General features: G+C 32.0%; 3 protein-coding genes and 2 long non-coding RNA genes across 6 annotated transcripts; all 5 read left to right on the forward strand.

Moving 5' to 3' along the window:
- Nucleotides 1-2,500: 2,500 nt before the first annotated feature.
- LOC117907333 lies at nucleotides 2,501-3,596 on the forward strand. Its single transcript, XR_004649986.1, has 3 exons — nucleotides 2,501-2,677; nucleotides 2,758-2,943; nucleotides 3,209-3,596. It is a non-coding gene; the product is annotated as an uncharacterized LOC117907333 (long non-coding RNA).
- A 4,695-nt stretch (nucleotides 3,597-8,291) lies between these two features.
- Nucleotides 8,292-14,077, forward strand: LOC117906375 (probable carbohydrate esterase At4g34215). Of its 2 annotated transcripts, XM_034819374.1 has the most exons (3): nucleotides 8,292-8,910; nucleotides 9,720-9,937; nucleotides 13,861-14,077. In XM_034819374.1, exons 1-3 carry the CDS (start codon nucleotides 8,329-8,331, stop codon nucleotides 13,871-13,873), a joined length of 813 nt encoding a protein of 270 aa, XP_034675265.1. In that variant the 5' UTR covers nucleotides 8,292-8,328; the 3' UTR covers nucleotides 13,874-14,077. The 2 variants fall into 2 exon arrangements, with proteins under 2 accessions (XP_034675265.1, XP_034675264.1); XM_034819373.1 differs by lacking the exon at nucleotides 13,861-14,077 and having other exon boundaries at nucleotides 9,720-10,118.
- A 3,014-nt stretch (nucleotides 14,078-17,091) lies between these two features.
- On the forward strand, nucleotides 17,092-19,962 carry LOC117907483 (probable carbohydrate esterase At4g34215). Its single transcript, XM_034821032.1, has 2 exons — nucleotides 17,092-17,792; nucleotides 19,668-19,962. Exons 1-2 carry the CDS (start codon nucleotides 17,157-17,159, stop codon nucleotides 19,863-19,865), a joined length of 834 nt encoding a protein of 277 aa, XP_034676923.1. The 5' UTR covers nucleotides 17,092-17,156; the 3' UTR covers nucleotides 19,866-19,962.
- A 2,208-nt stretch (nucleotides 19,963-22,170) lies between these two features.
- On the forward strand, nucleotides 22,171-25,394 carry LOC117906119 (D-3-phosphoglycerate dehydrogenase 3, chloroplastic-like). Its single transcript, XM_034819074.1, has 5 exons — nucleotides 22,171-22,769; nucleotides 23,428-23,804; nucleotides 23,884-23,994; nucleotides 24,089-24,184; nucleotides 24,483-25,394. Exons 1-5 carry the CDS (start codon nucleotides 22,208-22,210, stop codon nucleotides 25,152-25,154), a joined length of 1,818 nt encoding a protein of 605 aa, XP_034674965.1. The 5' UTR covers nucleotides 22,171-22,207; the 3' UTR covers nucleotides 25,155-25,394.
- A 258-nt stretch (nucleotides 25,395-25,652) lies between these two features.
- Nucleotides 25,653-26,241, forward strand: LOC117907775. The gene is made up of 2 exons (XR_004650050.1): nucleotides 25,653-25,718; nucleotides 25,827-26,241. It is a non-coding gene; the product is annotated as an uncharacterized LOC117907775 (long non-coding RNA).
- The last annotated feature ends 273 nt before the right edge of the window (nucleotides 26,242-26,514 follow it).

The following is a 26,514-nucleotide window of genomic DNA, read 5'->3' on the forward strand; positions in this document are numbered from 1 at the left end:
AGAAACTTTCATTTTGGACGCCTTTTGTAGGAAATACAAACCAACCGCACATGCCCATACCAGGCTTTAGATCAAGAGCTGCTATTGGGCACTTGCCTATTCCTTTTACTCTTTTTGAGGACATATAATTGCGCACCGTCCAATTCATTAGCCTAGAACTGAGTGCCCAAAAATATAAAAAACTCATGATCAAATAGGTGGTGGTATGCTGAACCTAACAAAATTTCTGTTAATGTGCCACCCAATTCATCACTTGTGGTTACTCGGTTGCACTCAATTTCTCATTAATTTGCAATCCACGCATAACTCAACTGTGGTGTCCTCAACACCCCCATTTCGTTAGATTTGATTCTGAATTTTGTCTATCAGATTGAATTGGTAACTAACTTTGAAAGTCATATGCGCAACTTGGCATGCAAGATCTGTCCCGAAGTAGGACCACGTACCCATCAAGCTTTATGGTTTTCATATCTAGCTAAGAATTTTTTTTATAATAATAATAAAAAATAAAAAATAAAAAATAAAAAGGGGGGGGAGTGGGGGATGGAACAGAAGCTGAAGTAGTGGGTGGACCTCGTGCTTCTCGTGCCATATTTTGAATAAAATATTCGTTGAACGGTTCTGGTGATTTAATAATTGAAGAATTGACCAGAGAAAAAATGGGCAGAGACGAAAGAAGAATGAGCTGTTGCAACTGTCCACTCGGTCTTTTAGTTATTTATCTGCATCAATCGGTTTTTTAAAAGGAAAAACAAACATCCCTATCCACGTAATTATTATAAACAGATAATGAACAAGTGGATTACAACTAACAATGTATTGATGTTGGATGTTTATTATAATGAAGATTATTGAGTGAATGATTTGTGGAAGCAAACAAAAGTCCATAGTTACGTCTGGAATTATATTACAGTTGGCGATGCCTCTTCTAGAATTCATTGCGTCTTGGCTATGTAAGGCAAAAATCAAATGAAGGTCATGTCAAATCGTTGGAGTCACATGCTTAATGGCTACGACATACTGGTCAATGGGTCTGCATCAACACCTTCATTCAAGTTGACCCATTTAAGATCAGGGCAAATTGAGCAAGTAAACGTGTTTTTATTTATTTATCTTTTGACTGCTTCAAACCAAGGCACTACCCCTTCAATTCATTGCTCTGCCCATTAAGTTCTAATCTTAAAAATCAAGCGAATACTAATATCTCTAATTAATTTGTCAATTTATCCACACACACACACACAAATTGATTGAAAGAAATCTGTACCAACTTTTGAATATCCTTGCTGAAGCTTGTAATAGAACCCATGCTGTTGTGCTAAAGAGAAGAGATACTAGTGCCACCATAAATCTTTCTAAATAAGTCTTCTAATAATAAGTTGGACGACCCAAAATACCCATTACTCACTTGTTTTGATGGGTCTTTTAATTATCTTAGTAGAGGAAAAATAATTTAAGCTCAGTTTGGTTAATATTTTTTAAACTAATTTTTTATTCTCTTGAAAATATATATATATATATATATCTGGCAATAAGATAATAGCAAAAATAAAGTATTTTTAGAAAATATTTTTTAATTAATTTTTACTTAATTTTGTTATGATTGTTTTAAAAAATAATTATACAAATATAAAAAAAATCAAAAATAAAACATAACATATACTAATTATTTTTAAAATACTTTCAAAAAAAAGAAACAAACAAATATTTGTTTTATAAAATAATAGATAATAGTTTTCAAAAAATTATTATAAAAAATTGTTTTTAAGAATTATTTTCAAAATAGATATCAAGGTCTTAAACTTTGTTTTATAACTATTTTTTAAAACAATTTTATGTTTTTTTAAAAATAAATTTCAATTAACTAAAAATAAGGTTTTTTTTGTTCTTAACAAGAAAAAAATATATTCTTGAAAAATAATGGTATAAATATAAAGAATAATTAAAAATAAATCATTATATATAAAAGTTATTTTTAAAATATAAAAAATAAGTTTAAAATATTTTAAGTTTCAAAATGATTTTTATTTTATATAACATAATGATTTTTCAAAAATTACTTTTAAAAACTGTTTTATAAAATCAAAACAAAATCATATCCCTTGTTTCCGAGATCTCTATCTTTTCTTTCCCCAGCAGTCCCAAAAATTATACCTATGCACCTGCTTTTTTATACTACGCTTGTGCCCATAAATTAGTTCTAGCTATACCCATCAATGAACTGACAAATCAACAATAAAAACGGCTCCACGAGAGCCGGACAAAGTGGAGTCCACAGCAATTGAGCTCATTAAAAGTAGTGTGAAGTCTCTTTTGGTAGTTTTTTTTTTTTTTTTTCCAAAAAAAAAACTTTTGCCATCAAAAGTTCAAAACAGTAATTAAAATGATACTATTTTAATGCCGTTGGAAAAAAATATAAAATAAAAGGGTAAAGTGTGAACGTAATAAAAAGAAATGCGTGAAGAATAAGCAACGCGCCTCAGTTTTTGAAATACGGGATCCCGCTCCCCTCCTGTGCTTCCATTTTAAAATCTTCCCCAATTTGGACCTATGTTACCAGGAGAAAAAAAAAATGGCGTCCGGTATAGGAATGATGGATTCTGCATGTTCTGTGAGTAGACCATTCTTTCAGGGATCAACTCGACTCTCAAGCTCAAATCTTTCCAAAATTGAAGAGGTTCCTTTTAAATTTCTCTTCTTTCGTTTAGTTTCTCTTTTGAGTAAAAATTCTCACGGCAATGATGAGGGTTTCTACAGATGGCTGATGGTGCGATTCCATGTCAACTGATAGATCGATGCTGTCCATCTAGATGTGCTGCCCATGAGTAAGGTTAATTTTGAGGCCAAGAATATATATAAACGAGACGATCCAGAATCATAAGGTCGTTGGAGATGTTTCAGATCACCAGAGGCTCGTTTCTCTTCTTTATCCACGCAATTGGGGTTTTCTTTCAACTTCACTGACTATTTCATTTGTTTGTTAATTTTGAGTATCAAGAAAACTATAATTTTGAAGGAAAATCAATTCAACTAAAGTCTTATGCAATTGTTTGAACTGAATTGAGCTGAGTATTTTCATTTTGGTCCGACTAATTTCTTGTCCTCCTTTTATTCCTCATTTTTTTTCTCTCTCATTGTATAGGATTCTTGCCTTCCTATTTGACTCTCTGATTTTTCCCGGTATTTTGTTCTTTACGGCGTTTCGCAGATGGAAGGGAAACAGCTTGCGAAAGGAAGGCTTCTCCTCAATTTGGAGTTCATGCAGTGGATGAAAAGTATATGTTAACAAGTAATCCTTACCTCATTGCTTTCTAAATTTTCAGTTCAGTGGAATTTTTTTAATTTTCTCGTGTAGGAAGTGAGTGGTATATTTGTAATTTGCTTCGTAGTTCTGAGCATCAATCCCGCACATTTATTACTTCAAAGGACCCAATGAGGAAAGGCCAGGTTTTCTTTGTATGAAAGCTAGCTAGCTCCTAGCTCCTAAGCAAAGAATAAAAGAATTTAGGCATGGACAGAAAAGACACTGAAAGGTCAGAATGCTATATTGTTGAAAATTTGATAAATCCAGCTGATTGGCATAGTTATTTTTACTATTTGAAGTACAGTAGGAGCTTGGCTTTGGAAAAAAAAAAAAAAAAAAGAACATTATGGATATCTGTTAATAATAAATGTTTTGAGTTTCCATGTTACTTGCATTCCCTAGGAAAGGAATGGACAACTCCTCAGACGTGCAATACCTGCTGCTTAGAATGAACACGCTCGCTGTCTAGTTGTTGTCAATGAAAAAGATAAAACGAAAATGCCAGGGAATCTTAGACACGGTGTAAACAAGTTTGGACTATTGAATATGTATGAGAAGACTTGCACCCATAAACAAGTTTATAGGCGAAAATGTAGAAGTCGGTGGTGTCTTTTTTAGAGGTATAAACAAAATACCATTGATCACATTTTTTAGAGGTATATTCATGAAAAGTATGGTGAAATAAAGTAATCTTACATCAAAGGGTTACTTATGAGAACTTTTTAAGTATTTTTTAAATTTTGAAGAAAACATAGACTCGTCGGACCTTTGATGATTGATCACATTTCCATAATCCAACTAGATGAGTATACACTATGAACTTGGACTTGACATAGGCCCACAGGTGCATAGGCCTCACTAGGCAGGTGTGAACTTGGGCTTAGCCCACGCCTACATGCTTTGAGGCTTAATTGAAATATCCACCAACATGAAGTGGTCTTTTTGAGGCATGTTTACATCTGAGAACGACAAATTCGTTTTAAAAACATAAAATCAAACTTCAACTCCGATTAATCTTATTTGCGTTTTTTAATTTTTATGTACTTAATTTATTTATTTTACACACTTGTTTGTCATCACTTGACATATTCACAACAAGGAGTTAGGTTGATAGAAAAACAAAGAGATGCTTTTTTTTTTCTTTTTTTTTTTATCAATTTTTCTTAAAATTTTTCTTTTGACTTGAAAAATATAAAACACTTGCATTCAAATGACAAATCAAAATATGATTTTCAAAATATTTCTTTAAAGTTGGTTTATGCATAACAAAATGATATTTCACATTATCAACATAATTTGAATTATGGGAGGGATAACATTACAAAAAATTACTAATGTAAATTGTTTTCAAGCTAAACATATCATTTTTTTTTGTACGGGCCCTTAAAAAACCAACTAAGTAATATTTGATACCCATATATTTTAAGGCTTGAGAGGGTTAATATTTTTTTCCTTTTAGAATCCAAAATAATTTAAAATTTTGAACAACATGAAATGATTTTCTTAAAGAACAAGTACTACTAATATAATGTCCTTTTTTACTAATATAATGTCCTTTTTTACAAAAATTATAAATGGTGAATGAGCTATCGTGAGACATTTCTTTCATAAAATAGTTCTTAAACTTTTTTTTTGTTCTTGAAAGGCTTCTAGTCTATCTTTTTTTGTTCTTTCTTTTTGTATCAAAAATACATTTTTAGTTAGCAAGAATCATATCAAACTATTTTTGTCTAATAAAGAATTTTGTTAGAAAGGATGTTAATCATTCATTATTTTTTTTTTTAACTCATCATTTTCTTCTTCAAATGATGTTTTTACCTTCTTAATATTTTCTAAATTTTCTTTGAGCTTAATCATTGAACTTATTTCAAGAGAAGAAATTTTCTTTCTTGAGAAAGGTATTTTTCAAAGCAAGTTTTTCAAAATCAATGTATAATTCTTCAAAGACATTTTGTAATTGATCATTTATAGTTGAAGAATTTAGTTCATCTTCATAGTCTTCCAAAGCCATGAAACACATATTGACCACTTCATTTTCATTTTTCTCTTTGGATGATTCTATGATTCGCATCACTTTCACTCCAAGTGATAACCATAACTTTCTTCTTCTTTTTAGCACTTTTGGACTCTTTCTTTGAATAAATCTTTATTCCCTTGATCTTTCAAAACTTGATATATTTTCTGAATTATTGGTGATGATATCAACGTCCATTTTCACTTTCCTCATCTTCCTCATCAATTACGGAAACTTTCAATGCCATTTTTTTTTTCTTCAACTTCTTGATAATTACTCATATTTATCTCATGAGTCATGAGTAATCTAATAAGTTCTTGAAGTAAGAGCTTGGTGAGATTTTTGTCTTCTTGGATTACAGTCATCTTATCTTTCTTTTTTTTTTTTTGGTAAAAACCTCAAAATCTTCGTGACTTTCTTTATTTTGGTGTAAGTTTTTCCTAAGGCTTGAAAACCATTGATGATGCCTATGAACCTTGTGAACATTCAACTGATTTTTCAATATCCTTCATAGTAAATAACTAAGGATGTTGATTTTAGACTACATGAGTAATTTCTAAGAGTTTCCATATGACTTTGGTGGTTTCACATTGAGAGATCATATTATATTCACTTCGATCTAATACACAATGGAGATAACATATAACTTTAACATTTAGTTGTGCATTTATCTCTTCAAACACATTTCATTAATGGCTTGGCTTGGGAAATATCATTCCATTTTTAAATGGGTCTTGAAAGCTCTTTTTTTTAGGTCTTTTCCTACTTGATTTTTCTTTAACTTAATTTACCTTTATGATAATCATTTTGAAAATCTTGTTACCTTAGTGCACTTAAGATAAACCATCATATGCAAACATTGTTTTGTTATCATAAAAATCACGACTAACCAAACCCTTGCTTCATAAGAGGTTTTTTTTTATTTATTTTATTTTTATTATTTATTTTTATTTTTTAACTTTTATCTTAATAGAAAAAGTCAAATTTTTTTCTTTCATTTTTTTCTTTTTCAAACTTTAACTTTGTTATGAGACTTAAACTCAATTTCTTATATAAAATAATGCAAATTTATTTTAAAAACTTTGAATAATTATTGTCTTAAAAATGAATTGAACTACCTCAATTTTATGTAATATGGATGAATTTACTATAAGTTAACAAATTTATTTTCAAGAAAAAACTAAATACAACTAAAATAGATTCATTTGTTTCTTTAAAAAAAATCTTAAATATTTTTATAAATTATTATTCAAAAAAAAAATCAATTGTATAAAAAAATAACTTAATTTAAATAAAAAATAAATACACAAAATTCTAAAATTAAAACTTAAAATCTATTGCATGGAGTCTTTATTTTTATCTTATATTCTTAATAAAATTGAATTTCATAAATCTCTATAGATTCCTCTATTAAAAATGAAAAAGAAAATATTCAAGTTATAAAATTTGGATCATAAATGAATTTATTAAAAAAAATAAAATCAAATTTCATCCACTTACCATGTAACAAAAGCAAAATAAACTATTATGGATTCGACTGATATTTTTTATTCATTTAGAGTTTCAAAACATAATTTTTTATACATATCTAAATATCTAGTAGAATAGAAACAAAAGGTTTAATAGTTAATAGCATAAAAAAAATAACATAAATGCTTAATAACATTCAATTTTATTTAGACTTAAATCAAATTTAAATTTTTTTGAAGATAAAAGCCAACACTGTGCAAGTAAATAATGACATACACTTTTGATAATGACTAATACACAAAAAAAAAAATATGAAAGGATATATAGAGTTCGTTTGATAATGATTTTAAAAAATATTTTTAGAGTGAGTTTGAAAAATATCATTTTTAGTATTTTTAACACTTTAATAATAAAAAATTTTAAGTATTAAAAATATTAAAAATGTTTCTTAAAATCGCTATCAAAAGAACTCTTAGTGTTTAAAAAAATATATTTAATAAATTTTAAAAACATGAAAAATCACTTATAAAATTGAAAAATCATTTATAATGTTTTTTTTTTAGAGAAAAACTTGATAAGTAATTCTTCTAAAAACACTTTCATGAAAAACACCAACACACTCATAGTACACCACCGAGGCTAGTTTCTATGTTCCTTATTGATATTGAATAGAATTTGGAGAATGAGCAGTTTCTCAATTCAATCTATTGGATTCTAAATATATTACATTTGTTTATGGTAGGACATTACAAAGATGGACTGGGATTTATGATGTGTCAATTACCAAGCATACCATAAGTCACTTGATTGATGTTAACTTTATGATAAACATGACATTGGAAGCTCTATACTTTCAGATCCAAACCTTCCTCTTTTCAATTCTTTAATTGAAAAATAATGATGAGGTTATGGAGATGAATGTCTTTTTTCCATAGCAAGTGAAGTGATCATGTGGGTAGTGGGTACACATACCCACTTGGTGTTTAATTATTGGGACTCTTCACCTTCCGGTCAAAATGGTCCCTTTGGACCATATATATTATTTGGAAATATTTTGATAAAATAGTCTCTTTGACACCACCGAGGAAACTGAAAGAGTCATTGTAATTTATTTTATTATTGTTTTTTTAAATAAGTTTGAAATTATTTTTTAAAGTTTTGATTTCTGAAAAGGAAGAAATCATTATGCCTTTAGTAAGAATATAGAAATTATTTTTTATGTATTTATTTTATAATTTTAAATTAATAATAAATTAACCACATATATGAGATATGTGTGTTACAGACTTACAGCCATATATAAGTTGTTTTGTTCGTTAATTCGAAAAGATGTTCAAGTGGTTAATTTCAATCGAGGGGACATCTTCACTAGAAAGTCGGGCCTCCTAGTTACGGCAGATGTGTCGGTCCATATATAAAGAAATAATATTTTTTTTCTATTATATATATCTATATATATTGGAAGCCACGTGGTAAAGTGTATTGCGTTGAAGGTGTGTAAGAAGAGAGAGGGGACTCCAGTTTAGGGACACAGAAAAGAATGGGGTCCTTGTCGTTGGTGCTAATTCTTCTGTCTCACGCCTGCGCTTTGAGTGCTTCAGATTCAGGTCTCCACAATGATAACATATTTATCCTGGCCGGACAGAGCAACATGGCTGGACGCGGTGGCGTTGTTAACGGAACCTGGGATGGAATTGTCCCTTCCGAATGCCAACCCAACCCATCCATCCTCCGACTCACTGCCGGACTCACATGGGTGGAAGCTCGAGAACCCCTCCACGCTGACATTGATGCAAACAAGACATGTGGGATTGGACCTGGGATGGCCTTTGCCAATGCCGTGTTGAGGGACCCTGCCTTTGGGATTGTGGGCCTGGTTCCTTGCGCCGTCGGTGCGACCAACATAAGCGAGTGGTCTCGCGGGACTTATCTTTACACCCAGTTGGTGAGGAGAGCAAAGGCGTCCCTGCAGCATGGTGGAAAGATTCGAGCTCTTCTCTGGTATCAAGGAGAGAGCGATTCTAAGAGTCCGGAGTATGCTAAGTCCTACAAGGGTAAATTGGAGAAATTCATCCTGGACCTGCGCACTGATCTGCGGTCTCCTATGCTACCAGTGATCCAGGCATTGCCTCTTTTCCTTATTAAAACGTTTTATGATTTACTTTGATTTAACATCGATAGAGACCTTAGGTGAGGCGCTCAATGCTGCCTATTCTAATGCGAAACTTTAGCATAAATTGAGGCCAAATTTTATTATTTTATCCGTCTTTAAAATAAGTTTGGGGAAGCATCCAAATGAGGGTGGGAGCCAATGTCTGAAGGCCTAAGGCAACTGGGTTTTCCTCCAGATCTCAAGCATCCTCTTGTCGTATTGATCAGGATACTTTTCTTGGATACCCTATCAGTTCTTCCTGGGTTATCATGCAATATACAAGAGGGGCAAAATTCAATCAAAAAATCGATTGGAAACTCATTATAGGGATCTGCGTAGGGAAGATTCTGTTTTTGGGAAAGAACGTATAAAAGGAAATCCGAATTTGTAAAATCTAATTTTAATATGGTTAATTAGAAGGATTACTTTGATCACTTAGGTTTTACCTTTTAATGACACGGGTATTAATTTTGACTTAAATGGGTACTATTTTGGGGAGAATTATTTTTAAAAGAGTTTTCATTTTTTATTTTATTTATTTTTTTTCCCAATGTGAGTGGCCGGTTCATGTCTGCAACAAGGAGACTTAGTTGTTGGCCAAACGAGCAACAAACGGATCCGTTCAGGCGAAGAAAAAGCATTGGACCGCCTGCATTTTTATTTTCTCTCGCTTATTTACTTAATCACTCGCTTTAAAATTCAACCGTGTTATAACTTATACGTATGATAGCTGGCTTCTCTGAAATCACCTAAAGAATGTTGATTGTTTTATGGGGCAGGTGGCTCTAGCATCAGGAGGACCATTTATAAAGATAGTGAGAGAAGCTCAGCTGGGAGTTGACCTTCCCAACGTGACATGCGTGGACGCCATGGGACTGCCCCTAGAACCTGATGGAATACACCTCACCACCCCGGCCCAGGTTCGACTTGGAAAGAGGTTGGCCAGTGCTTTCCTTCAGACCGTGCCCACGCCCATCAGCAATAATACTTCCAAAAGGTTTTCCTCTTTCATTTCTAATTCTGTTATGGATCCATTATTTAGACTTACCCTAATGATCCTAACCATCCCACTGTCTTACATGATGTAAGCCATATCAATGCCTAACATTCTTTGACATCAAATTCTTGTCCAATTTGGAAAAACTGTGTTATGAATGGAAAATTTTTTTTCCAACAAATTAACATTGCTCCATGTACTAAATTTGATTTATTCAACGTATTTGGCCCAATTTTACACAAATATTCAAAATTCTAAAACCATCTAAACAAACCATTACATAATCCTTTTGAGATATTTGTGGTCCTTGGAGTATCATATTCTATTACCATTCTAAATATATCCTTGCATAATCCTAAATATGCCTAATATGCCCTTAGCCCTTTTGTGCCAAGTAGGTTACATCTTGTAGGTAGATTAGCTTCTTAATCTGTGTCTTGAAATACAACATTTTCTATGTTAGCATGACTTCTACACCAGTACAAAGTAGTAATTTCCTCATCAGTAAGCCTCTTACCTCTTACCTCATACCTCATAATGATAGCCCATGCACCTCATGTAGTTGTTGACATAGTTGGCATCCTTTCTACCATGAGGAACATAAGGGAAAGGACATCCACCTTGGATGTTCCATACGTGGCAACACCTTTTTCAACTATGCCCTTTTAGCACGTTATATTTGGGCGAGGTGCTCTCTAAGGGTCTATTAAAATCAGCTCTAAAGATATTAGATTTGTAGAGTTATTTGTTTAATTGCAAACATTTTTGGAAACACGTATAGAGGGATAAGAAAAATTGATCTTATTGTGGCCTCAATGGACAACTTTTATATGGTGTGAAGGTGGACTTCTTGACCTAAGTCAAAGGCGATGTCCCTAAATTTCTACATTTCATGGCTATCCTAGAGAAGAGAGCACCTTGTGTAGTTTATTATTTGAGGTAAAATGAAAACTACTCTAATCTTTACTATACAACTAAAGAAATGGTTAAAGAATTGAAGAAGATAGATGAGATTTATTTACTTTTATAAAAAAAAGAGATGTGCTTTAGAGAGACCCATGCATCAAGAGATTGTTAGAGTCGTTACAATGGACGATAATATACTTGAGACCATTTAGGAATAAGATCTTCTTATAAAAGTTCCTTGAGTTAAGGTATTTCCCAAGCTTGGTAAATTATTAGTGACAACTCATCAAGGAAACTTAATATGGGAGCAATAGAAGACTTTTAAATGAGAAAAAAAATGTGAAAATGAATAGAGACATATCAAGAAGCTCTCACTATTAAACTACAATAAGCTCTTTGAAGTAAACATCGGTGTCTCAAACTTCATTATATAACCAATAAAAATCAAATATGAAACAACATGGAACAACATTATGAGGTCTAAGGAAAGGATAAGAATGTTGTTGTCCATTGATGAAGCATATAGAGGTACCATTTGCTAAGAACTTATTCTTACCACTAGCTACTTCTAGACATAGACAAGGTTGAGTCCCAAGCAAACATGATAGTAATAGGACTTCTTGGTAAAGTTTGATTACTTCTTTTTATTATAAGTCTATTAGAGTTAACTAGGTAATTGACACCCTAAGCTTCGAGGTATAAATCGTTTCCTTGAGTAGTAGTGCGATATTCTATATTAGTTAAGAGAATAAGGGTTTGTTTGGTTGTTGTTTTTTAAAATCGTTTTAAAATATAGTTGTTAAGAACAGTTTTTTTATTTTCAGAAGAAAAAAAATGTATTTTGGAACGGAATTCTATAAAACAGTTTTTGTTCTAAAAAAAAAATGTTTTGTCGAGTTAATAAAAAAAGTTTTTTAAAACAAGTAAAACAAAAAACACGTTTGAAAGTTTTTTTCTTCTTCAATTAACTTGATATTGTAAGTATATAAATAATTTTTAATTCACATTTTATTTAAATTTAAAAAATTATTCTAAAATTTATTTACACCAATTATAATTTTTGTTAATTTTTAACAGATGGAGTATTGATATAGATAAATAATTTTTATTAACTTTTAACAGGTAAATATTAATATGGAGTATGATATAGATAATAATTTTTATTAAATTTTAGCAGATAAATATGAACCTAGACAAATATATCTACCAAACATATAAGGAAGAAAAATCACTCAATTTTGATTTGGTTCCTCTTCCATACCCACATCCCGTCACACCATTTTCCCCATCTTTCCTCTACATTTTCCCCATCCTCCTTCCATCCAAACAACCTTTTCTTTTTTCTTATCCCATTTAATAATAATAATAATAATAATAAATTCTTCTTCTTCTTTTTCCTTTCCCATTCCAATCAATAGTTACTGCTCACGCCCCCACCATCCAGCAGCTGACATTGCTTCCATCTTTGGAAACCTCACAACACCACTCCTTTCCACCTCGCTGTCATGCATTGTCGCTCACGGCATCTCTACCATGGCCTTGCCCTTCAAAGCATTGCACTGTATTAGACGTCTTTCACATCCACGACCATTCACTCATGGTAAGACCACCTTGGTCTTGGTCATTGCCCCTGGTAATCAATATGGCTGCCATCTTCATCCTCCATGACCTTTATTTTGTGCTGCTAGAGGAGAAACCACATGTAAGGAAACATAAAAAACAAGTAAAGAAAACACGGAGAGCAGCTATTCTATAAACAATAAAGAAAACAACCAAAACATATTTTCTTTGTTATATGAAAAAAGGCCTTTTGAGAACACAAGAAATACAAAAAACAAAAATCACCTCATTTCCAAAATGTTTTCAGTATTTTTTGTTTTCAAGAACAAAAAATAGCAATCAAACATACCCTAAATTTTTAATATGTAACGAACTTCTTTAATTGAATAGACATGTTTGAAAGTCTTAAAGATCTTTTGGGTTCACAAGGAATAATATCTATGCAAAGAGAGCATATTGTTATAAAATGTATCTAAGTAAATCCCCACTCTTAATATCTAACCCTGAAATAGATATTTGTCTGTTTGACTAGCACCACAATCTTGTACCATAGTCTTGTAAAATTTAATAAAGATATGTTTGTATTAAGGGGGTGATATTCCATATTAATTAAGTAAAAAAGGTTATAACACTGTATATTTAGTGAGATTTTCTTAGTTTTCTTAGTTGGATAGACACATTTTAAAACTATAATAATATATTAAGTTTAAATAGATGATATACACATGAAGTAGCAAACCATTACAAATAAACCCTAGGGTGAGTTTATTGATCTCTTAAATGAAGGATTGTAGCATGCTCCTTTATTTAAAAACCCTATTGAAATGATAATTGAAGAGAAAATAAAATAGTTTAATGTAAAGGACATCCAAGGTAGACAAGGAAAATGTACAAAAAAAGGCCACTAGGTTGATTCACACTTACTCTTAGATAATGGATGAAATCGAGGCTTATATCAGAGCTTCTCTTGTATGCCAGTAGGATAAGTTGGAACAAAAATTGCTTGAAGGGTTACTAGAATCATTATTATTATGCTTGAACAACCGTGGGAAAGTTTGATTATGGACTTCATTATCACCTAAGTCAAAACGGTATAGATTTAATCATAGTAATCGGTGATCGCCCAAGCATGCTACATTTATAGTGGGTTCAATTATAGTGCAGATACAAAAAAAAAAAAAAACAGCATGGTTGTTCTTAAAGAACATAATAAATAATAGGGGATGCCTATGTTTATCATCAGTGATCTAAAGCCTCACACTACCAGAGATTTTGGATACTTGATTTTGCAATTGACATACAATATTTTAGTGGATTGTCATAATCTTATTTTAAACTATAGTTATATGTCATTATGACAAGGTTTAAAGATGTATTTTCCTTGGACTAAAGATCCTACCAGTTACCTGACATGAATACTCACTATGGGTTACCTTTCTTTATTGAACATTTTTCAGGTCGGGAGCTTGAGTTTAAGGATGTTGAGTCCTCATTGTTTAGGAGGTTCGATTTTTTAGTATAATGCAATGATTGACTTGGGTATTGCTCAGTTTGAGCTTAGCTTCGTACATATAGTCCTTTATTTTAGTTAATTTTTATGTTTCTCATTGGCTTACTACCTCTAGTTTAATGGAACTTTCTCCAATTAAGTAGACACTCAAATTATGTTTCGTATTTGTTTCTATAATGTTTTTTTTTTCCATTAGTTTTTATTTCTTCAATTATTTATTCACTTACAACTTTGGAAGAACTTTCTTGAACTAGTGAAATTAAAATAATCACGAATAACTATAGCCACAATTTTGATTACACTATTAAGACCGACATAAATAAGTTTCTTATAACTAACAATTATTATGGAGTTTTTGTTTAAATTTTAGTATATCATATTATCATTAAGGTTGTAACCTGAACGGGTTGGTTCGACCCAACTCAAACCTAACTCGATGTTTAGACAAATTTGGACAAATATTTTCAATACTCCGGTTGAGTTTGGGTTAAATTTTCAGACTACTCAAGCCTATCCCAAACCTTATTTAATGTTTTTATAATATTTACAATGTTTATTATCATAAATAATAATATTTATTTTCTTTTTAGATTTTAAAGAAAAAATTCAATTATAATTATATTATTTTTTCATGTTTTTTCATAAAGATATATAAATTTATTTTTATTTTATTGTTATTATTTGAAATTTTATCTTATTTACTATTTGAATTTTGGTATAAATATATATATATAAATAAATTTTTTTCTAAACTACTATATATAGATTTTGAATCATATAACCCAATCAATTTAAGTTTAACCCGATCAATCCAAATTTAACCTAACCAACTCGAGTTTAACTAATTTGTTGGTGCGACTTACTCCCCATGAGGCAACCATATGATTTTTCAAGTTAAAAGAGCTCCAGACCAATTCGAAACAAAAATAAATAGATACGTAATTCCAATGAAAGGAACCCAAGAACCATATTCTTCTCCAAATTGAATTTTGCTAATGTTTCAAAGAAATTCTTACTGACAATAGAATGATTTGTGGATTCGGAATAGATAAAATAACTGAACCTAATAAAACAACGATTACAACCCATGAAGTAATAAGTACTTGGGCATGGACTTGAAAACTTGGAATTTTACCTGAATTTAGAAAAATGAGGTTAAGTTGAGTACCTTGAGTTAAAAGTCAGATTGAATTAAATAAGGTTGATTGTTTCTTAATTAAGAATCGGCTTTGGGCTTAATTATCATAATCTTACTTGTATGTTTTTATTATAATTGGAAACCCTTCTTAAATCGTTTTATTTGTATTTTCATTTATCCCTAGTCCCAACCTTCATTCAAATTTAGGTTGACAAGTATTTTCTCAAACCATGGAATCCCTTTGATTCATTGCGTCAATATTTGATTATCACAAAAAAAAAAAAAAATTATTAGTTTGTGTAAATTTTGGTGTTGTTTTTACTTAAAACAATTCACTTTCAAAGAAGAAAACCTGTAAAAATTTCCTAGATTCCACTCTTTAAGTATAAAGTTTGCCTTTTAAAAAGACTATTTGATTTATGACTTAAAAATAGTTTGAGACCAAGCACTATTTTTAATTTTATTATTGATCAAAAGATGTTTTAAACACTTAGACTACGTTGGATTGATAGGATAGAATAAAATAAGATATGTGTATCGTAAAATATCATCTCATTAGATAGGAAATACATATTGTATAATATAATATTACGTCAAATGAGATATTTTATATTATATTATGTTTATATTTAATTTATAAAATAAATAAAAAATAATAATATGAAATATATATTATTCTTAATGTTTAAAATTAAAATTATATTATATTCTAATATTTTTTATTTTAAAAATTGAAATTTATCTTATATTTAACCATATTCATTATTAAAATATTTAAATTTTATAAAAAATTTTTATGTTATGTTATTCAATATATAAAAATAATTTATATATTATATATTAATATATGTTTATAATTTTTTTAGTTTTATTTTTTAACCATAAATTTAATTTACAATAAAAATTATTTTATAAAATGAGTATATAAAAAATAAAAAATAACTAATAAAAAAAAGTTTATGATACGTAAAATATGCATGACATAGTATAAGATTAATATATTTTATGTAAAAGGAATAAAAATAAGAGGGTAGATAATATATCACACCACTTATTTTATCTTATGTTTAGTTGAACATAAGATATGATAGGATAAGTGATGGAATAATCTTATCACCAATTAAATATGAGATATGATATAATCTCCGCTCTTTTATCTTATCTCATATTATATCTAGTCAATAAAACATTATCTATGTTATTAGAAAGAAAAATTTAAAATTTTTTTTACCTCTAACTCTTTTTATCATTTTTCTTATTTTTTTGAAATTTGAATAAAAGATTCAAAAATAAATTTATTATAAACCAAAAAAAAAAAAAAATCATTGCATCAGCTAAAAGGGAAACATGGTCTCTTACTTGATGACACAATTCCATGATTTGTGTCTAGGAATATGGTCGTGTTTGATTAGGAATCTGCCTATTCAACATGACTAGCATAACATAATCATTTGAGCTATTGAGATAAGTTGGGTCAAAACTCATTAGAAAACCTAATTTAATTATAAACCAAAGACTTACATTTACAAGACTAATCGTTTGAATCATATGTGTGGGCAAGACGACGAGTGCCCGGGAAAAAGGGTGCCTAGGTATTGACAATAATGGTTGGATTAGGAAAGGAGGCGGAGCGGGCCATTACTCTTGCCATCCGATTAACCTTGTACGACCAGCAGGTAAGTGGGGCCAGATCCGAGTCAAAAGAAGGATAAAGAAAAACGTCCAATAATTATGACCCATGACCATCATCAATGATATAATTTTGTCACAAGGGAAAGAAAATTACTTTTTCTAAATCCTTCTCTCTATTTTAAGAAAAGCTTTAAACATTTTTCATCTTTTCATTAATTTTTTGAGTTTGCCTTTAGTTATTATTAAAAAAAAAATCACTTTAACTACGTATTTTCCTTTCCTCTTCTGATAGGTTAAATTTGTGTCTATAAGAGGATTTATACTTGGACTGGGGATCTTAGTAGATATTTGAATGATTTTGAACTCTTTTTAACCCTAGTTGGAAGCAGTATAAATAGATTGGATTATTTTAGATATGGTTTAATTGCGAAGAGTCCGGGGTGATATTCTGTGTTGGAAGAGAGTTTATTAAAATGGAGGCCCGAGTTCGTTGCAGTAGAAGCACTAAAACCATGTCGACAACCTGGCTTTTAAGGTTATTTTGTACGTTGTTGGCTGTATCGTATTCGTATCCCGAGTTTGGTAGGGCATTAGAAGCACCCAAGGACATCTTCATTCTGGCAGGTCAAAGCAACATGGCCGGTAGAGGAGGTGTTCGCCATGGCAAGTGGGATGGGAACGTGCCACCAGAGTGCAGACCTAACCCATCCATCCTCCGACTCAATCCTCAACTCCAATGGGAAGAGGCACACGAGCCGCTTCACACAGGCATCGGTCCTCCCAAGACTCAAGGGGTGGGACCCGGCTTGGCGTTTGCCAATGAGATCCGAGCCAAAGGTTCGATGGTTGGGGTTGTGGGACTGGTGCCTTGTGCGGTTGGGGGAACTAAAATAAGTGCATGGGCGCGTGGGACGACGCTGTACAATGAATTGGTGAGACGAACGAAGGCCTCCGTGAGTGGAGGAGGACAGCTCCGAGCCATTCTGTGGTATCAAGGAGAGAGTGATACAGTGAGATCTGAAGATGCAGAGGCGTACAAGGGCAACTTGGAAAAGCTTATCATAGACTTGCGCTCTGATCTTAGTCACCCCACTCTTCTCTTCATCCAGGTCTCTCCCTACTTTCCTTATTTCGTTTAATTCACAGATTTTAATTTTTACATATTTAAGTTTATTGATATCCTAAACATAAATTGATTATTAATTATATAATATTAGGATTGATTTCAATGAGAGCAATGAGGTTCAGTATAAACATACTAAGCCACTACAGATATTAAATTTAGTAAGTTAAAACACCTATATTTTATATATAAATTTTATTTTTTAAAAAATAAAACTTAATTTTAAAGAATTTTTAAATACTCTGATCATAAATATTTTTATGTAAAATATTTCTAAAAAATAAATTTAATAAATAAAATAAAATTATAAGAGTGTTAATTAAAAAATTTTGAAACCAATAATAATTGAGTACATTTACATCAACCCTAGGAGTCTCAATGAAATTAACCTATAAATATATATAGAAAAAAGATAATTTGATTATTATAATCAAATGACTTGAATTATTAAATAAATAAAAATTTAATGTTTGTGCTAAAATCTAATAGCTAATCATGATTTGATTCCAGCACCAATATGATAAGGTTAGGATGAATTGTATTTCAAAAATCTATGGTTATAAATCTTAGATCAATTAATTACATAATTGCCCTAATCATTTAGGTGGGACAATGTCACAATAGTTATAATTTATAATTATAATAACTATTAAATGGTATAAAATTACCTTTTAATATTATTTATACTCTATATATGTTCATAACTTTAAATAACATTTAAAAGGCTAACTTGTGACCAAAAAAAAAGACAAAACAGGAACTCTTCTATTAGAGGCGGACTGAGATTTTTGTTAGGGGGTAAGAGAAAAATATTATATTAAAGTCATCATTTATGAATTGTAAGATAAGTAGTGGTATTAATTATTATTATTAAAAAATTAAATAATTTTAAATATTAATTATAAAAATATATTAAATTAAACAATTATATCTTTTGGTCTCATTGTCTTACCATTTAATCTTATTTATTTATATTTTAATTTCATTCTTTGTGCAGATTTAAAGTTTTTTCATTATATTAATAGTTGATTATATTCTTGAGGCCAAACAAAAATATAAATAATTACTAAGAATTTAACATTTTTTTTTATGCGGTTAAGCTAATCATAAAAAATAAGTATAACAAAGAAAAAAATTGAATGAACAAAAAATAATAAGTACCAATATTAAATAAGATTTTATTTATTTTTTAAATTTTAATTCAATTATAATATATTATTAGTAATTAATAGTACATATCAGTTTTTTGGTAGCAATATTTGGTTACCGTTATTTTTTTATTTTAAAAATTTTTAAATCAAATTTATACCCCCCGAGTCTTGGTTCCGCCTTGTGCTTCATATACTTTTGCTATAAATAACCATAGTAATTAATTCTAAAGTAGACAACACATTAATTTAAAAATAATAACTTTATGAATTTTAATGGATGGTATAAAACCAATTTTAAGATTTAAGTATTGCCCTTACACACATTCAGGTCAATTATGCTTATCAGAATTATAATCCAATTGATATAGATTTTGAAAAGTGTTTCTAATATTTCTAATATTTAAAAAATAAAAAATTTTAAATATTAAAAAAATTAAAAATATTTTTTAAAATCACTATCAAACATACTTTTATTGTTGTAATGTCTGTATTTATAATTCTGATTTTGTCTATAAAGTTATAGAAAGAAATGATTTAGACTCCATGGTAGACCAAATGCAACCTTAATTTCTTATTTTAAGCCTTACAGTATGTAGCCTGAAACTTACGCCAGAAAATTAATTTTCCATTTTGGATCAAGGCATTGAGGTGCATCTGCCTTGATTTTGATCATGCAATAAAATTGATGGACTGTGGGAATGGGTGGACAGGTGGCACTTGGATCGGGGGAAGGCAAATTTATAGAGACAGTGAGGAGAGGTCAGCTGGGAATCAGGTTACCAAATGTGAAGTGCGTAGACGCCAAGGGACTGAGGCTTGAACCAGATAAACTTCACCTCACTACAATTGCTCAGATCCACCTCGCTCAGAAGTTGGCTGCTGCCTTTCTTGCTGGTGATCAATCATGAATCATGAGGAGTCACAACCCTTTTAATCTAAATTAGTTATAGACATTTACCATATTACAGCAATTAATAAAGACGCTCTTGCAAATTAGATATTGAATATCAGCCTGTTTTGCCCTCCACTGAGACTTGTTCTACCCTATACATGAACTCCCGAACTTGCCCTTAAAAGTGGGCAAGTTCAGGATAAAGAAACAAATATTTTGTAAACAGTGATTTATTGTTCATATTTCTTTTCTCCCAAAATACCTTTTCCACAAGGTTTACAAAGGAGTCATGAATATGAAATGTTACTTTAACCTTTTGCATGTATCAGAACAAAATTTACAAGAAGATTAAAACACAAATGATAAGGTTTTGTTTTGGTATTTTTTTTAAATAAATAAATAAAGTGTTTTAAAAAATATTTTTTTAATTGTTTTGAGTTATGTGAAATCAAGGTTTGACTAATCTTGATTTTTATGATAACAAAATAAGGTTTGGTACTAATGATACATTTCAAGTGTGACTAAGCAAAATAATTTCCAAAATGACAATTATATGGACCAAGTCAAGTAAAAGGAAATCAACAAAGATGATGAAACCTTGAATAAAAGAGCCTTCAAAGCATTTTGTAGGATATCTTCGTATTTTATTTTATTTTTTTTACTAAAAATTATTTAAGAGTATTTTGTTTAAAATCTTTTATAATTAGATGATTTTTTATCCTTAACTAAAACTTTGTACTAAATACTTTTTTAAACTTGTTTAAAAGGTTTTGAGTTGAAAAAGATAGTTGTTGAGCCAAAAAAATGTCTAGTTGGTTAATAGTGAATTGAACTAATTTGACCAATTGGGAAATCGGTTAACTAATTGACCTTTTAACAGTTGAAGATCGGTCACCTACAAAAGCATTAAATATCCAACGACTAGTCAACCGATCAACCAAAGCTTGATCGAAAAAGGCCTTTAATATGAATAACGACTAGTTTAGGTTTCTCTTTCATATTTAAAGACTTCAATCTTCATTATTTTAAAAGAGTTTAACATTCTTAAATCTTTCTTGAATATATTTGAGTTTTGGGGAAGTGTTTTTTAATGTACTTTGTTTTAAAACTTGTATATCATTATTAGTGTACCATTTAATCCTAATTTGTCTTATATCATTTGAGCCTAAATTTTGTACTAAGATTTTAAGAAAATATTTCCTATTTTTATTTATAAATCTTTGGAAAAAAAAATGTAAAATATCACTTAAAGATTCTCAAGTATGGAATATTACTTGAAATATTGTTCAAGAGTAAAGTATCTCTTAAAGATTGTAAATGGTGTTTTAAGTTGAAAGTCGGTTGATTGGAATCATAATCCAATTATATTACTTGAAGGTTTAGTTTGAAAGTCTTGAATTAGTAAAACCTTAAGTTTGAGATTGAAGTCAGAAGAAAGTGGATGTAAGTCGAGTTATACCAAACCATCATAAAAATATTATATTTCCATTCTCTCTTTCGTAATCTCTTTAATCTACATGTAGTTATTTTTCATTATATTTATTATATATTTACATATAATTCTTTCTTATATTCACATAGTTTATTTTTAAGAAAAAAAAACCATTACATATTGTTGTTATACTGTTTTTTTTATCTAACCTATTCTAAAATTTTTCCTTAGTTTTTATACATTTTCTTAATACATGTGTCATCTTCTCAATAGTCTAGATCAAAACAGTTTTTATGCCGAGATAATTTTCTAGATGTGTTTTTATGAACATAGATAATTTTTTCCTTTTTCTAAAAAAAAAAGAGTAATACCGGAATGATTTTATCTTTTTATGCGGAATGCACTTTGATTTTTCCTTTCTTTTATGTAAATCACAAGTCTTTTTAAATAAAAATATATATATAAAAAAAAGCAATTATTTAACCAAACGAAAGGAATAAAAAAAAAAAAGGAAAATCCAAATTAAAATGATAATAATATTTTCAAAAAATTTAATTATTTGTTACGGTCATTTGCATGATTTTAATGATGTGAAACAACTGCGGAAAGTAGGAAAGCATAACACATGCATTTCATTATTTTATTTCTTAAAGCAAAAAACATTTTTTATATTTGAATTTTGAAACGGAGTTTTGTTAGCACAAACAATAACAATTATGTTGGAAGAATATTTTTTGAGATTGGATTTGGGGAATGTGTTTTTGACTTTTTGTATAGAATTATTTTTGAAAATCCGATTTTTTTAGTTTAGGGGCGTGTCACATTTTTTTAATTAATCAAGACGCACCGTAAAGCCAGGAAATATCACGTGTCATTCTAATAGTTCCTCCAATCCTGGAGACTGCGGGGAGTGCTAAGAAGTGGAAATGGCGGCTTCTTGTTCCACCAATCTCATCAGCTTCCCACCATCTCTGAGAAAGTCAACATCGCCGTCCTATTCTCTCTCATGGCAAGCATCTCTCCCTTCCACCGTCTCCTTCGCCGTCGGCCGTCGGGTCTCTTCCAGAACAACCAAGTCGTTGGTGGTGGTTGTGACGGCCATGATGGAAGCAAAGCCCACGGTCCTCGTCGCAGAGAAGCTCGGAGAAGCGGGTCTCGAACTCCTCAAGGGCTTCGCCAACGTTGACTGCTCTTATAATATGAGCCCCGAGGAGCTTTGCACCAAGATCTCACTGTGCGACGCCTTAATCGTCAGGAGCGGCACTAAGGTTACTCGTGAGGTGTTCGAGTCCGCCGGCCGTCGCCTCAAGGTTGTCGGACGGGCTGGCGTTGGTATTGATAACGTTGACCTTTCGGCCGCCACGGAGCATGGATGTCTTGTTGTTAATGCCCCAACAGCTAATACTATTGCGGCTGCTGAGCATGGGGTTGCTCTTCTAACTGCTATGGCGCGTAACATCGCCCAAGCGGACGCTTCTGTCAAAGCCGGTCTGTGATCTCCCTTTAAGATATTTACGGCATTTTCTTTTATTCGGACATTTTTTCGAGCAGTTCGCCTACGTTGGTTATTAACTCTGTTGTGGTCGTCTTTTTTTTAGCAATTCATGATATATCTTATCCATTATGTTGTACGGTCAAGAAAAACTCTAAATCTGATTGCTAGTTTATGATTATTTGGCTGTAATTTATAGAGCTCGAATTGGGAAGGTGATTAGTGATCTCAAATCTTGTAATTACAGGGTGTGTGGTGTTTGGAATATTGATTGTCTGTTTTCTGTACAATGATATATAATAAATTTCCAGTTGTAAAATATGAATTTAATCAGCCTTGAACAGAATGAGATAATGGGCAGTGGTGTGACATTGGAATAACTTAGAAGAGCTATTCAGGGAGGGAGGGGTGGTGGTATCCACAATTTCTGCTATCACAATTCAAAATAAGTGCACTGACTTGAAGCCAGCTCTGCCTCTCACTTTCAGTAAATCATTCATGCTAGGCACCTAATATTTGTTCATATTGGTTGGATGCTTACCATCTGACTCAGCCTATTATTTTTTTTTAAGAAAATCCTGTTGGGACTTCAGCTTTATGTTGTTTGCAATGATTGAAGCCCTTATTAGTGTAGTGGGATTTTGATCCGTGCAGGGAAGTGGGAAAGGAGTAAGTATGTAGGTGTGTCACTTGTTGGAAAAACCCTTGCTGTGATGGGATTTGGAAAGGTTGGATCAGAAGTTGCTAGGCGAGCAAAGGGGCTTGGCATGCATGTGATTGCACATGATCCATATGCCCCAGCAGACAGAGCCCGGGCAATTGGTGTGAATTTAGTGACCTTTGAAGAAGCCATATCAACTGCAGATTTTATTTCATTGCACATGCCTCTCACTCCTGCTACATCCAAGATTCTCAATGATGAGTCCTTTTCAAGGATGAAGAAAGGAGTTCGGATAGTCAATGTCGCTCGTGGTGGTGTGATTGATGAGGAAGCTCTAATAAGGGCCTTGGATTCAGGGATTGTCGCTCAGGTTCTTATTTTTTTGTAATCAATAACACTTTATTAATACAACCCTGGAGGCAAGTAGTGATAATTTCCATTTCTTACAGGCAGCGCTTGATGTGTTCACTGAAGAACCTCCACCAAAAGATAGTAAGTTGGTGCAGCATGAAAATGTGACTGTTACTCCACATCTTGGTGCCAGCACAACGGAGGCACAGGTGGGTTGGTCTACCTCTGCTTGTCTATAGTCATGCCTCATTTACTTATCTTTTCTAGTTTTCTAGTGTTACAATGCCGGCTTGTTGCAATTAGGAAGGAGTGGCCATTGAAATAGCTGAAGCTGTTGTTGGGGCTCTAAAAGGGGAGCTTGCTGCTACTGCAGTAAATGCACCCATGGTTCCTGCTGAGGTATTTTCTTAATTCATCCTTTGATACTGTGTCCTGCAGCATCTTCTGTTGGGTAGTGAATGTTTGAATGCTAATCTGATTCCACATGTAATAATTTATTCATGATATTGAGTTGGGAAACATTCATATACCCTGAATAATAGCTAGCAGAAAGTTTTCAACTCCCTTTATGTGAATTCAGTTCCCTTCTACATTTGATTGTCATGACGATATTTGTATGTATTAAAATCCCTTTACGCATGTATGGTCTTCAAATGTTATGTTGGACAAACTCAAAAGATTTTCTTTTATTACACAGGTTTTATCCGCACTTGCGCCATTTGTTGTTCTGGCAGAGAAGCTTGGCCGCCTGGCTGTGCAACTTGTTGCAGGTGGAAGTGGTGTGAGATCAGTGAAGGTGACATATGCCTCTTCCCGAGGTCCAGATGATCTTGACACTCGCTTGTTGCGTGCTATGGTCACCAAGGGTCTAATTGAGCCTATTTCCAGCGTTTTTGTGAACTTGGTGAATGCTGACTTCACTGCCAAGCAGAGAGGACTGAGGATAACAGAAGAAAGAGTGGTGCTAGATGGCTCACCGGAGAACCCGCTTGAGTTTATCCAGGTACAAATTGCTAACGTGGAGTCGAAATTTGCCAGTGCTATCTCGGAGTCTGGTGAGATTAAAGTGGAAGGAAGGGTGAAAGATGGGAAACCTCATCTGACCAAAGTTGGATCATTTGGGGTGGACGTGAGTCTGGAAGGGAGCCTCATTCTGTTGAGGCACGTTGATCAACCTGGTATAATTGGAAAGGTGGGAAGCATCCTGGGTGAGGAGAACGTCAATGTGAGTTTCATGAGTGTTGGGAGGACTGCACCACGAAAACAGGCTGTAATGACAATTGGTGTAGATGAGGAGCCCAGCAGGGAAGCATTAACAAGAATTGGGAATCTACCAGCCATTGAAGAGTTTGTTTTCCTCGAGTTGTAGAACAAGCTTGAGTTTGCTATCCAATTTTCGAGACGTTGCTTAATTACTGTTCAAAATTTCCCTTCTTGTGTGAAGATTTTTTATTTTTTCCCCCTTTTCGGTGATGATTAAAATGGATGCCTTTCATCCAGTTTTATCTATTTCCGCATTGACTTGTAACTTGGAACCATTAATTTGTGATAGCTTTAATTAGCTTCCTGAATGCCCATTACGTTTTGGTAAAAGAGCTGTATTTTCCAATTACTCCAGCTTATATATTGAAATAAAAACAATTTATGCAAAATGAGCAGCGGGTCAGAAAGTGAACATGAATATAATGAAGTATTTATTAGAAAAACCACGAATAAGAATGCGTATAAATGAGATATCATCCAGGTGTCCTCTTGTTTGAGATGCCAGGCCATGATGCAGCCAGGGTTTGCCACGACATACACCACGCGTCCATATCCAGCTGATGGCTCCACCTATATTTGCCAGGATTCATATGCACGCTTGATGAGAGAAAGATCAGGAGACCCGCATCCATCACTGGCACCGCAAGAATCAACCATGTACACTTCAAAAGTATTGGTATTGATCCATCTTTATGCTGTTCCTTTTGTTTATATATTTCATTAATTATTTCGTATTTCTTTTTTCTTTAAAATGCATTTTGGTGGAAAATGCTTGCAGGGAACTGAAGAGGTAAACCTAGAAGGAGCAACGGAGATAAAGGTGGAGACGGTAGATCACCGGTCACCAGCAGGCTAGGACCAAGCACCGAAGCAGGAGCACGTGCGGATGATTCACGAGCCACATGATGATGGAGGTTCTGGCACCGGCGCTGGAGGCAGCGTCTTAGCAAGTGCATCTGCTGCAGTAGCGCACGCTGTTCAATCAGCAAAAGATGCCATCTCCGGTAACAAATCCACGAAATGACTGGTATTCTCGTGTTACCTCAACACGTTTGTTTCACCGAACACTTGAAATTAAAATAAAGTTTAAACATTAAGACCATGTTCAATCCATGATGCAGATCTATTGAGGATCACTGTTTTGGGAAAGTAGCACTCTTATTCCTTCCGCAATAAAATGGGGTTTTTCTTAATCGAATTGCATTTTTTTTTCCTCCTGTTTAATGAGAAGTTTGTGTTATTCTTTATTCTTAAAAAATGGGAGTTCAGATTTCTCTAATGGCTGAAATTAAAACTTTAAGGCCATAGAATCGCTTTCATGTTATGTGTGTTGCGATTTCACCACCAAGCATGTTAGTCCAGCATATAGAAAAGGGGATTTTAAATTGAGTAAAAACTCCTAAGCAATAATTCCTATGTGAACAAAGAAAGGACCTTCAAAGCAGAGCCCTCGAATCCCGCTGTAC

Source organism: Vitis riparia, chromosome 18 (genome assembly GCF_004353265.1).
Source record: "Vitis riparia cultivar Riparia Gloire de Montpellier isolate 1030 chromosome 18, EGFV_Vit.rip_1.0, whole genome shotgun sequence".
In the NCBI taxonomy this organism is placed as follows: domain Eukaryota; kingdom Viridiplantae; phylum Streptophyta; class Magnoliopsida; order Vitales; family Vitaceae; genus Vitis; species Vitis riparia.

Coding starts and splice junctions, on each gene's coding strand:
- LOC117906375 (XM_034819373.1), top strand. CDS start 8,329: ATGGGGTCCTTGTCGTTGGTGCTAATTCTTCTGTCTCACGCCTGCGCT. Junction 8,911..9,719: donor CTATGCTACCAGTGATCCAG/GCATTGCCTCTT, acceptor TTTATGGGGCAG/GTGGCTCTAGCATCAGGAGG.
- LOC117907483 (XM_034821032.1), top strand. CDS start 17,157: ATGGAGGCCCGAGTTCGTTGCAGTAGAAGCACTAAAACCATGTCGACA. Junction 17,793..19,667: donor CCACTCTTCTCTTCATCCAG/GTCTCTCCCTAC, acceptor ATGGGTGGACAG/GTGGCACTTGGATCGGGGGA.
- LOC117906119 (XM_034819074.1), top strand. CDS start 22,208: ATGGCGGCTTCTTGTTCCACCAATCTCATCAGCTTCCCACCATCTCTG. Junction 22,770..23,427: donor GGACGCTTCTGTCAAAGCCG/GTCTGTGATCTC, acceptor TGATCCGTGCAG/GGAAGTGGGAAAGGAGTAAG. Junction 24,185..24,482: donor CACCCATGGTTCCTGCTGAG/GTATTTTCTTAA, acceptor TTTATTACACAG/GTTTTATCCGCACTTGCGCC.